The sequence below is a fragment of the Triturus cristatus genome, chromosome 4_2 (genome assembly GCF_964204655.1).
Source record: "Triturus cristatus chromosome 4_2, aTriCri1.1, whole genome shotgun sequence".
NCBI lineage: Eukaryota > Metazoa > Chordata > Amphibia > Caudata > Salamandridae > Triturus > Triturus cristatus.
The window spans coordinates 621801222-621814327 of NC_140586.1; the positions used below are offsets into that span (position 1 = coordinate 621801222).

General features: G+C 46.1%; 1 protein-coding gene across 1 annotated transcript in view; it reads right to left on the reverse strand.

The window, feature by feature from the left end:
* Positions 1 to 13106, reverse strand: part of LRRC7 (leucine rich repeat containing 7) — a 1991887-nt gene that overhangs the window by 221554 nt on the left and 1757227 nt on the right. Inside the window, exon 27 of the mRNA XM_085602293.1 lies at positions 10191 to 10265. Within this exon, the coding sequence (XP_085458419.1) occupies positions 10191 to 10265 (75 nt within the window). The remainder of the gene's footprint in view (positions 1 to 10190; positions 10266 to 13106) is intronic.

Sequence of the window (13106 nt, forward strand, 5' to 3'; positions counted from 1 at the left end):
TACACACAGATTAGGGATAGCGGAGATCCCTGCAGGGTTCTGGTCATTGCCATCTAGTGCCCTAGCTGGTCATGCCACACCCTTGTTACCACCAAGGGACACGTTTCTGGAATAGGATGGCGACACCTCTCAATCTGCAGTGAAACCCCGAGGAGAAAGCCCCTGAGAAATCCTTGCATGCCAGGAAGGAACAGTGGTTGCCCATTTAGTGTGCCTCTTACATCAGGAGTATATCTGGATTGAACATATGTGCTGCCCTCAGCACTGCCCCTCGCTTAATTCTGTCTGAAAGACGGTTAACGTTCCATGAAATAACAGTAAGCTTCCCTATGAAGTTGAGTTGTGGTGCATCAACCATTTACCCACGGGAGAGTCAGCAAAATCAACAGTGCACATGATGTGTATGCATACTTTACTTGTGATGGCAAGTGAACTGAAAATGATTGTGCCAGCACTGAGTCAAAACAAAAGAACCCCGCCTTCCCCAACACCCACCCCATACTTCATCAACGAGCAGTACATGTTGTGATGCAACTAGGGACAGTCATCAACTGGACTAGTCTGATATGCACATCACCCCTGCCATGCAACCCTACACCCAAACATAGCTAAACCCTCCCATCAACCCCAAAAACAGAGAAAGCCATAAATTAAAAAATACCTGGGCATGGATCACCAGCCACCCCCTGCCATCAGCATGCAATCTCTTAATAAGTAGGTTCTTGATAGGGCATGTCAGGCTGGAGGCTCCTGAGAGGGTAACAGAAGGGTGGTTGCTTCAGTTTTGGGCATGAGCTCTGTCTCTGTTGTGGCGACTTTCCGCACAGATGAGGATCTGCCTGTCTCAAGCGAGCGGGCCCTTTGCTCCAATCGTTAATTCTTGTGCCATGGAGCTGTGTTCCATTCTCCCTGTCGCCCTCTACCCCTGCCATCCCATTTGTCTCCCATCCCGCCGCACCCCCTGCATGAAGTGAGCCTCCACCACACATATTAAGCCTCTCCACCACCCAATATGAGGCCGCTTCTGGAGTTAAAAAAGAATAGTCTTGTCTTGGAAGTTGACTTTTAGTTGAGCGGGTAAGAGGAGGATATAATGGATGTCTAAGGCTCTCAATTTTCTTTTACCTCTTGGAAGGATCTCCTTTGCTGCTGAACTTTTACACAATAACCTGGGAATATCATCACTGGGGAGGACTGGAACGTGAGAGCCCCAAGTCAGTGTGGAAACGGGAGGATTACATCGTGATCAGTGTGGTTGAAAACTAGGGCAATAAGGAACAAGGTGGGAAACCCTCAGGAGGCTTTTCAGTGAGAGCCCTAGGCGCCTTTTCAATTAAGAAGATGATACCTCTGTGGCAGCTACCCAACTCTTCAGCCAAGTCAGAGATGAATGTGGTTGGTGTACCAACCTTCGCCCCCTCTGGAATGCCCATGATGCATAGCTTGTTACGCCTTGACCTGCCCTCAGCGTCTTTCACTCTGGCTTCTCCTTGATTAACCATTGTTTACAAAGACGTGATTTGGGACACCTGTGATTTGACTGTGTCTTCGGTTTCAGAGACTCTACCCTCTGCCTTTGTAACTCTATTTACAGGGTTCCACATGTCTTGCTGAATTAAGGGAAAGTCCACTTTCAGTTCACCCATTTTGCCTTCTATATTTTCCTTTAGGTCTTGAATGGCTTGTAGAAAAGAGGCCATTTGCAGTCCCTCTGACCTGATCTCTAGCACTCCTGCTGACCCTGACCTCTAGCACTGCTGTTGATCCTGACCTCTTGCACTCCTGTTGCACCAGCCTCATCCGACAACGGTGCTTGTTTAGTGTATTTATTGATCTTTTGCTGCACTGTGGAGGCAGAGGATTTGTCTCATGCCATAATAGGAGTTTGGTTTGTTGGGGTTAGAGTCTAATGTCTAGAGCTATGAGGTGTCGAGTACTTCCGTTGACCTCATGTATTGTACTGTCCATTATGTGAGTCTGTGGGGGTGTCTCGAGTGGACAAGCCCGCTTCCCCCATAGAGACACCGCCACCCAGTGTGCACCCTTTCAATCTTGAGCAGTGCAGTGGCCCATGCTATTTTCTCAGGGTCCACAGCAAATGGGCAGCTGAGCCGGGATGCAAAGCCAACCCCCCCCCCCGACCAGCAAAGCACTCCAATAGGAGTAAGGGGTCAACAGTCACACTGGCCACCTCAAAACCATATCTTAGCTTGCCTTATGGGTGACTGACACGCTCAGGGGTGCAGCACAACTCCATTATGCTGATGACCTAGGGCACTTCACCCGGGGCCAACAAGGTGCTGAGGTTGGCTAGGTATGACCGGGGTGCTGAGTCTCAATAACATCTATACAGTTCTGATGCCTCTTTTGGTAGTTTGATATCAGCTATCTTTATTCAAATGAACCCTCCACCCTTTCCAGCAGTCAGGGGGCCTCGCGTCAGTGATGATGCAGTTATACGCGGGGGTCGTGTGCAAGTCTGTTATGGAAAGCCTTCTAGTAGCCTTCGATCAGCTCAAGGAGTTTTGCCCCACCCACAATGGCCACCTCCTGCAGTGAATAGTAAAGGTTGTCATCTATGCCTCTTGTTGTGTCAAGAACTGCCCACACACCTCACTTCAGTCTCTGGAGAGTGTAGGGACAGACCCTCTGATGTGCTGGACTATGGCAGGAATACTCCGCTTCCCCACTGCTTGCGGCCTGGTGCCAACCAAGCCCATGTCTGATGCAGCAAAAGCCTGCAGTATGCCAGTCAGAGAGTGAAGTGCTCGGTGAGGCCAGATTTTCAACTCCTATTTGCGTAGTCACCAGGGCAAGCCTGCGATGTTTGTCGGGCATTGTCTGGCCCTGAGGTGCATTCAGATCTCATGACTTCGGTGCGATGTTCAGCAGGACGAAACCAGCCCCTCTCCCCAGAGTGCCTGCAGAGAGATGACAGAAGGTGTACCCCCAGTCCCACCGCTCATGAGGAGAAGTTCTCTGGTGTATGTAACTTGCTTCCTGCAGCCAGCCTCTCCACCACATGGTAGCTATCCAGTGGCGCGCCTGTCTCGTGTTACCTGCGTTCTCTTGCCCTCATTGACATCCATCATCACGGCCTCTGACAAGGGTCTTGGTGTCTCTGCGTTCACTGGGTCAACCCAGGCTGCTTAGTCTCCAGGGATCCACATTATTAGTTGGCTTATAGGCGTGGTGGCCCAGAGCTCTCTTATAGAGCACCTGCCATTGTTGTTCTCCCCGGAACCACCTCCTGAGAGCTCAGTGGGTTGGTGGGTCTTCTGCAAATTATGTGACTAGCTAGAGGCATTTGAGCTGGTTAACATGAATATCTGTCATTACTACACTCAAACAGGGGTTTAGCAGAATATAAAAAACAATAACTTTATTATTGTAATATTGTTTACCGGCAGTGCCAAGATGAACCAATTCCTTGCAGCACGCCAAAAGAGGACTGGAAGCGGTAGAAGTTTTTTATGTTAGATATAAATTCCCAGGAAGTAGGACCGTGGTATAAAGAGATAGGGAAGTTGTTTGCCTATGGAGCAACACAGAGGAGCATGAGCCAGATGTACAAAATTTTGTGATTGGATACCCATCGATTTGCAAATTTACTGTGTTTGTGACTGCAAAAGTCCTTTTACTAATGTCCAAAATCCATTTACGAACCAAGAAACAGGTGCCGTTCCTTCCAAATCATGATTTAGTAAGCAATGTATTAATGGTTTATGACCGCAATTTTGGTTGCAAACCCTTGAACATTTACCGACACCTAAAAGAATGTGGTATTGCTTCAAAAATATGAAGGGGTCCCCTTGAGATCCTTTCTCCTTTGGGACTTGGGTTAGTAGCATCCCCTGGGCCACTGCCTCCTCCCCCTGATGTTTTCACAAATGGAAAACCTTTTTTTTTTTTTAAAGCACCACGGTTTAATTAAGGAACACACGCTGCTTTGAAAAAGTTTTTTCCATTTGTGGAATGCAAACAGAGGGCTAGTGGTCTGCTGTCTATTACAGGCAACCATTTCTTTTTAACGGCACTAGAGGGCGCAAACGCAAAATGGCCGCACTACTGTGAGGCTCCAGTGGCCCAGGAGACTAAATCCGGCATCATTCGGCTCTTGCATGGACTCTACAACCAAAGCAAGTAAAATCGACATCAGAAAGTGCCTGGAAGCATCTGAGGTGGTCTGGGGGAAAAATCACCAAGCACACATGCAGTAACCAGACAGGTCTCCACCAGGCCCTGCAGAAGCGCGGACGCGGAGAACGTAGGCGGAGCCCTGGGAGCGAAGCCGACGCCTGCCGGGACTGGCGACCGGCTCGCTCTGCCCTAAAAAGAACACCACAGGAGACGGAGGGACCAGAGCTCCGTACCAGCAGGCACAGACAATAGGCGGATGAAATAGCTGCGAGGCTCGGCAACCACGCGTGACCAAAGAGGCGCGAGTGTGGATCAGCTCGGCAGGCCCTGAATTTAAGCAGGTACGCGGGAAGGGGGAGAGACACCAGGCGGAAGAAGTTGGTGCCACTGCTGCTACTGAAGCGGCCCGCCCCGGCCTACCACACCGCGGCAGACGATGGGGCCTAGCCTCTGCCCTTGTGAGCCGGACTGTGCAGATAAAAACTGGCAGGGGTTACTGCGAGCCCGCTCTTTGGGGGCCGTAGGCGGCTGAGACATGATCGGGCCTAGTAGGCCGAGGAAAACAGGCGTGAGTGAAGAGCCGACTGTGGATGTCAGGCTTTCCGGAATGTTAGTGATGCCCTGAGTGAGAGGTGCGGCTGAGGGGATGGCCTGTATCTAGAGGCCGGGGCCCTGCGACGGTGAGAAACTGGGTCTGCTGAGGAATCTGGCCCCAGATTGACTGAGGAAGAAAATAAGCAATAAAGGGACAAGCGTGCGGAGACCGGGAGCTGCCGGCACGCTCGGCGGAGCTGGCCAGTGCAGGCCCCCTCAGCTCTCAAATTCATGCCCAAGAGCGCCTGGAGGGGGTGCCCTGCCCGGCGGTAACAGGGGGAGAGAAGAGAGGGGAACTGCTTCTCTCCCTAAAGCTGCAGAGTGAGAAACGGACTACGCGGAAGAAGGGGATAACCAAGCACAACAGCTGGGTAGTATGGGCAGGACAAAAACAAATCAGACTAAACTGCCATTTGAACCCTGGAAGTCATCCCCAGGCCAGAACGAATGCGAGCAGCAGCCCACTGATCCCCTAAATGAGGCCTTGTAGCCTTCAGACGATGACCTAAAAGTGCTCCTCATTACCATGAAGCATAGCCTTACCTCAATAAAAACGAAAAGGGACATTATGTGCACGCATTGCGGATGCAGAACAACAAATTTCTGATCTGGAGGATACCGCAACAGCCAGGAACTTGCAGCTGTCGCAAATGGACCAACTGCTAAAGGTCATTGCCGCCAAAAATGAAGATCTTGAGGTGTGCTCAAGGCGCAACAACATACACATCCTGGGAGTGCCGGAAAGCGCCAATACCGGCAAAATGGATGAATATGTTGAGCGACTGCTTTGCAAGACCTTCAGCACTGACACATTCTCTGCTCAACTGGTGGTGGAAAGAGCGCATCGATCTCTGGGTCCCAGACCACTGCCAGGAGCACCGGCCAGGCCTATAATAGCTAAGCTACTCTACTACAGGGGCCTGGACACAGCACTGTGGATGGCAAGAACAAAACTGCAAATTGTGAACGAAGGGCACAATATTGCTTTATACCCCAATTTCACACTCGCTGTTCAAGAAGCCAGGAGGAAAGTTATATTAGTCAAGAAGAAACTACTCCAGGCGCAAATAGATTATGCAATGATGTACCTGGCCCGGCTTTGAGCCACTGATCAGGGAAAGCAGCACTTCTTTACCAACCCGCAGCAAGTAGAGGACTTTCTTAAGAAATTAAAGAAGCAGTGGTCAAGTCGAGAGATAGAGAACTTGGAAGATCAATCACCATCACAGTTGTCGGACAATGATTGACTGAGATAATGCCGGACTGGCCGTGAGTATGAACTGTAAATTGCATGCTCGAGAATATCCCCCAGGCACATGGACCAGCCTACGATCACTGTACTTGTAAAATTAGATGCAGACATAGTTAACAGGCATGCTTAATAGCCTAAATAGATCTATGTGATTCAGTGAGCATATATTTTCGCACTCCTGGGCGCCCCTCTCCCTTCCCTTCATTACTATGGGGAGGTCAAGAACGGGATGACGCGCCCTCTGATGTAACCCCACAGAGTGAACCCCCAGCTATTGTTCTCTCCCTTTTTTTATATAACGCATTTGAGTGCTTTCATTTGGTGTGATATTTAGTTTTCTGTTTCACCTGTTGTTTACTTCTCCCCATAACTCCTTTAGGGAGTGCTATTGTTCCTTAATTATATCGTCAGCTACTGTAGTTTAGCCGGAGCAATCACACAGACCTGCTTTGGGGGTTTATAAGCGAAACATCTTTGTTGTCAGGACAGCCGTTAATCACAGTACAGGATTGTTTTGGAGGGGGCAGGGATCATGACAAGTTGGGGGTGTCGATGTGGGGGGTAAGGGTAGACGGGAATGTTTTTTTATAAGCACATCGCCTGATAGTGAAAAGTATGATTTGTATTTACTAAAGCGCACACTGCACACAATGCTTGATTTTTCAATCAACATGGATCACTTTGTACCTGGCATACCCAAACATCATCATATATGCCTAGTAACTGTACAATATTTGTTCCCTCAAATATATTCAAAGGCATACAGGAAGGAAAAGGTACCTCACAGACCAGATGGAAAACTTTAGCCATAATCCTGTACAGAAAACACTGTTCTTAATCTTAGTCACTGGCTTCTTTATCCTTAGAGGCACATAAAGGAGGTAAAGAATTGACATACAACAGGGAAATTTGCCCCTGTACCACCTCCGACAACTGCTGTCCATAATGTCAAAAACAGTTCTCCTGTTTTCAACTAATACTTAAAACCCTGCCCTATGCTTTTCCTATTTTTTTTCACCCTTGTGGCTATCAGTACCCAAGTGTTAATATTGTTACTATTGTATCTGACGTATAGTCCATACAGTCTATTCAGAATCGGCTTGCACAAATTAAACTAGAACACCTCTCTGTACCTATGACATTTGTGATAAAAAAGAAAAACCTTTAGATACAAAACCAACTAAGGTTTACATATTCAATCAAAGAGATGCATGCCATTGCTGAAACTGTGCACCTAATGCCACTTGACATATTGCTTAATCAGATTAATGTTTTTAATGCCGTTTCAATGGAACAAGTCACCAGACAGAGTAACCTCAGTCAGATCACTATCAAGTCCCAAAAAGTCAAACATATTTGCACACCCTTCACCATCTAAGCTTTAATACATTTCACCTAAAATCAAATCAATATTTTTAGAAAACTTGAGGGCTATAGCATTGACTCTAGAATTGCAGATACTCAGATTAATACTTGGATCAAGGAGGATCAGTGGCAGTGATCCTCCTTGATCTCAGCGCGGCCTTTGACACGGTCAGCCATGATACTCTGCTGTACCGTTTATCCCAGGCCGGGATCAAGGATAAAGCCTGGTCCTGGTTCCAGTCCTTCTTAGAGGACAGATCTTTTCGTGTGTTTGAAGGCGAGTCTGTGTCCTCCAGCAAACCTCTGAACTGCGGAGTCCCTCAGGGCTCCTCTCTGAGCCCTGCACTCTTTAATCTGTACATGAGGCCGCTGGCTGACGTCGTCCGCCCATTTGGAATTAAGATCATTTCATATGCGGACGACACGCAGCTGGTGGTCTCTATGACACAGGCAGCCAATCCATCGGCTCGGGGTGGGCTCAGAGAATTCCTGGAGGAAGTGAAGAACTGGATGTCCCGATCGTGTTTAAAACTGAATGGGGATAAAACTGAGCTTATGCTCCTAGGCCCTTCGGTTTCTAGCCTCCCTCCGTCCATGTGGCTGCCAAGTCTGGGATCCCCCCCAACTCCTAAAAACAGCATTAAGAGTCTTGGAGTCTGGCTGGACAGTTCTATGTCCTTTAACGTTCAATCCATAAAACTTTCAGCCACCTGTTTTGGCATCATGAGGATGTTAAAAAAAATTGTCCCTCTCCTCCCCCTGGAAGCCAAACAAGTGGCCGTACAAGGCTTAATTCAGTCACGCCTTGATTTTAATAATGAACTCTATCTTGGCGCTCCAGAATCCACTCTAAGAAGGCTCCTGAATCCACTCTAGGAAGGCTTCAGACAGTTCAGAACTGCGCAGCACGCATTCTACTCGACCTCCCCCGCAGACAGTCAGTGAGGTCCGGACTGGCGTCCCTTCATTGGCTACCGGTACGCCAGAGAGTCATGTTTAAAGCTATGTGTATAGCTTACCAGGCCTTCTGGAATACTGGCCCTAGGATTACGCGGGACCTAATTTCCCATTATATGCCCAGCAGAAGTTTACGCTCCAGTCAGACCTTTTTGGCAACAGCTCCCAGAGTTAAAAGAGCTAGAGCCGGAGGCAGAGCATTTTCCCATAATGCTGCCAGGGCTTGGAACACTCTCCCGTTGCATCTTAGAGCAAACTCTAACCTCACAGCCTTCCGAAAACAACTGAAAACTTTTTTATTTAATTCAGTCTAAGTCCCCTTCTCTCCCCTCTTGGGCTTCTGTGCGGATTATGGGTATTTTTTAGCGCTTGGACGCCTCCGGGCAGCAATTCGCGCTCTACAAATGTACATCCTATCCTATCCTATCCTATCCTATAAGGTATACAGATACTAAGACAAAATGTAGTGCATTTTTTTATCCCAAGAAGAACGTTTTTCAAAATGGTCAAATGGCCTCTCAAAATGGAAGCAAATCCGAACAAGCATTAAAATCCCAATAGGCTCAGTCGAACGAGGGAGGGGTGAAAGAAGAGAGCATGAAGAAGGGAGAAAGGAGCGACCTGGAGGCAGAGCATCGAAACATGCACTCCAATTATGTACCCAAAGTAATATAAAAAGAGTTGCCTCAAGTAAGCAATAGTAGGATGCAACTTTTTCAATAAGAGCACTGTGAGACTGAAACGCAATGCTGTATGCAAACCTTAAGTAAGATTTATGAAGCCATGCCGGCCACTTTGCATGGCACTGAGTGGCTGAATACATCTGGAGTAAGGCAATACAGCGTAAATCATTGCGTTGCCTTACTCTGCCCTGGAAAGGCGTTCCATTGGCATTGCATAGGTGTCCCCACGCAACTCCCAAGGATTTTGACACATTTCCAGATTCATCAGAACTGGTAGATATGGGATTGAGCCAAAAAGATAAGCCTTCCCAGGAGAGGCGTAGCGAGGAGAAATATCTTTATTTCTTCTCATTACTTCCTCTTTCTATGTGTGCTACATTCTGTAGCTTACATTGAAAGAGAAATATACCTCTCAAGGTTGCTTTTGTACAGAAAGGTGCCCCTTCCTGCTCAAAAACAATTCTGCCTGCAAAACAGGCACACTTACACCATGGTGCAAGGGTGTCTGAGTTGGCACAAGGCTGCCAAAAGGGTGCTAGGGCTAATGAAAAAGCAGAAATGCAGAGTATTGCCTAAAATACAGTGCATTCCTGCCCTTTCCCTGTCACGCAATACAGCACAGCAAGGTGGCTAGTTGTGCTGAGTGACTTTTTCATAAATAGACCCCTAAAAACAATAGGTCTGCCTACAGACAACTAAAGATGTCTTTAGGCGAGATCTAAAAAGGAAAGAAAATGTAACTCAGGTAATCGTATTAATTAATGAAGATGGTAGAAAGGTATATATACATATATATATATTGAACATAGTATAGTAATGTTCGTATCAAATCAGTCTTTTTTCAAAACTTGCAGTTGATAAGATGCCCAACCCTTCATTCACTGGACTTTTTTTCCCAAAAGGGTAATGTGTTTTTTTAAAAACGTTAGTATTTGTTTATGGTATACAATTATGTGGAAAAAGATTTAGTACTTTTAACATCAATTCAATTGAATATTTATTAAAAACGATGCAAAAAGTATGAATCCCTATTGATGCTATCTCCTAAATGGTCATATATTCTTGAAAACACTAACAATGACGAAAGATTAAAACAACAGTAGCCCTGGTATCTATGTCAATATTTATAATGCATGCACGCACATTTTTCAAACAACTTTCGTTACTTCTTCTATGTATCAAGTGAAAGTCGCGCTTACCTGTAAGATCTTGTCCCCCGGCTGCAATGCACTGGACGCTGGACCATCAGGCTGAACCCTAGTAACAAAGATACCCTATAAGTCAGAAGTAACAGAGGTTAGGATTCCATTACAAAACATTAGATTCAAGGTTTGCTATGCATTTGTACTCAAAACGCACAGTAGCTTTAGCAAAGATACCAGGTCTCCTCTGTAAGTGAAACTCTGAAAGACTTTACACATTTTAGTAAATGATTAGTCAGCATACATCAAGTAAAGACATGTAAATGTACAGAAAGAACAATAATATAGAGATTTTAAAGAAATTCCAACTACAAGAGATGTAAAAAAAATATACGTTGGTTGAGTGGCGTAACGAAACTTGAGGGGGCCCCCCTGCAAAGCACAATGAGGGGGCCCCCCAGCGGCCCGGCCCACCACCTGCCACGTTGCCCCCCCCACAAAAATAAGCAGTCACCTAAAGCCGTATTTTCAGCACTTATCTGTGCATACATCGAACAGCAAATATAAATAGAATGCACTTTGTGTTCTAGTGCTGCCTGAATGATGAGATCCATGACTGATAATTAAAGGGAACAAAGACAGAAAAGTCAAATTACAAATTAATACATACCTTTTTATTTATAACTCTATTTAGTGCCAAGACGAGGTCTTTCCAGGCTCTTTAAACACATGGCTGGCATTTTTGTCTCTTGGCAACGCTACTTTATATTTCTTTTCATGAAATGCATTCTCACACTGCAGTAGTAAATGTAAGTTTCAAATGCAAGGAATAGGCAGGGTGGGGGCCCAGGGGGAACTGGAACCACAGACTGGGTTGAAGGAAGCAGAACATACCCACGCCTCAATATGGATGCCTTCACAAGGATAATTTACACCCGCCAAACCATCAAGCCATACTTTTGCAGTTTAGAAGGGGAATCCCCACATGAGAACCTACCCAGGATGAATCACACTGATTTCTGCACAAAGCGCAAGGAAGCCAAGTAGGTAGCGAATGTTGTGCTATAAAATACCCAGTAAAATAAAACAAAACAACAATCGTAAAATAACAGAATTTAAATAAATTATGTTGGGTGCCTAACGTAAAACACATAATTTCCAAAGACCTCCCAGTATCTACAGTGGAGAAATACTATAAACAGGGATAAGGTGAGCATCGTCCCCAGTACTCTTAACTATCAATGCACCTCAACCTAATCTCAGAAGGTAGCAAGAGTGTACGTCTACCTCCCAACCATACATTCCCTGGTCTTTCTGTAGAATACAGGGGCCAGTCGTCACCATTTTGGTTTGGTTTGGCAAAGTAGATGTGCTTGCTTACTGGAACTCCAACTACTCAGTATGAATGAACTTTAGGCTTCTATTGCTGTATGTTTAAGCATTTACTCAAGGTGAGGAGTGAGGACATGACTGATGAGCCCTATTACACGTTTGAGAAGACGAGTGGTAATTGGGTTTATATAGAGCATCATACTCTTGATGAGACAACAAAGTGCATTAATGGATGGTAGCATGCTACATGAGGAGGGAGTACTTGATTTTAAGAGTGTTAAGTTACAAGGTGACCTGCTTGGGAAGCATTTTGGTGTTGTATGTGATTGACCAGAGAGGTGCTGTTATCAGTGATGCAGCAGAAAATTATGGGCCGCCCCTGCAGAATGTGAAGAAGGGCTCCTGAGGCATCCATATTTTACAAATATTCATTGACTTTGCGCAATGGGGCCTCTCTGAAGGGTTTGGGGCCACTAAAGGGGTGCCCCCCCCCTACCGAGCCACAGAAGCTGCAGGGGTCTGTTTAACGCCCCTTGTTCTGATCAGTGGCATAACGCAAAATGATTGTGCACCCTGCAAAATGTGATGAGGGGTAACCGAGTCTCCCATATTTCATGGATAGTCATTGGCCTTGGGCCGAATGGGGGCCCCTGAAGGGTTGGGGGACCCCTGTGCCACAGGAGCTGCAGGCGTCTGCGTTACGCTCTAGGCTCTTATACTTTCTTGTAGTCCCAAGTTTCTGCTGAAATGTATCAAGATTTCCTAAAATGGAATGCAATTCACCTTCACATTAAAGTCGGGGTCACTGGAATTATGCGGCAGGGGAGCAACAAATTATGCGCCAGGATTCACTAAATTATGTGGCAAGAAAATAAAAAATTTGCAGCATAACAGAGCACAATTTTTTATAGTATTGCTTTATTATTTTGTGACATTTACTCGTGGCAATACTGTCTGGCCAACGTCACCTCATTAGTCCCAGTTTAAAAACTAAATAATGAAATAAACAACTGCAAGAGGACCAGTAAACCTTTGGGAATGGTCTTCTACTACTTGTGACCACGTCACCACGTTTTTAGTAACTTTTGATCCGTTTCATCTAGATACAATCTCTTTTATGAAAGTCTGCAAATTATGGATTATATGTGGCAAATCGTCAACTATGCGAAAAGGGCTGCAGCCACAAAATTGCATAATTTCAGTGGCCCTGGCTAATGTACACAAACCACTAAATAAAACTTTGAACATACTCTATTGACCTCACACAAGCAAAATTTAACAACCAACACACAATCAATTGATAGCCTTTCCAGCGAGCACCAATGGAAGGCCAGTTTGAGAATACACTTTCAATGCCACGGAAGTTGGGGTTGGCGAAAGCCTAATGTGCAGAACATAATCTAAAACTGGATAAAAGAGGAATTTCATCCCAGACGCATGACACAGGCAGAAGAACCACGTAGGCAACTTTTTAATGTATCAATGGGGGCGGCCTGTGAATATTTATGTAACAACTGCTCCTGCCTTGATCCAGGAAAAGAATCTCTCGTTGGAGGTTTACCAGAGGGTTATGTTACTTGTCGGTGTCAGAGGTACTTGCTTACTACGGGCGATGCTTGTTATCCAGCACTTGTTTAATTA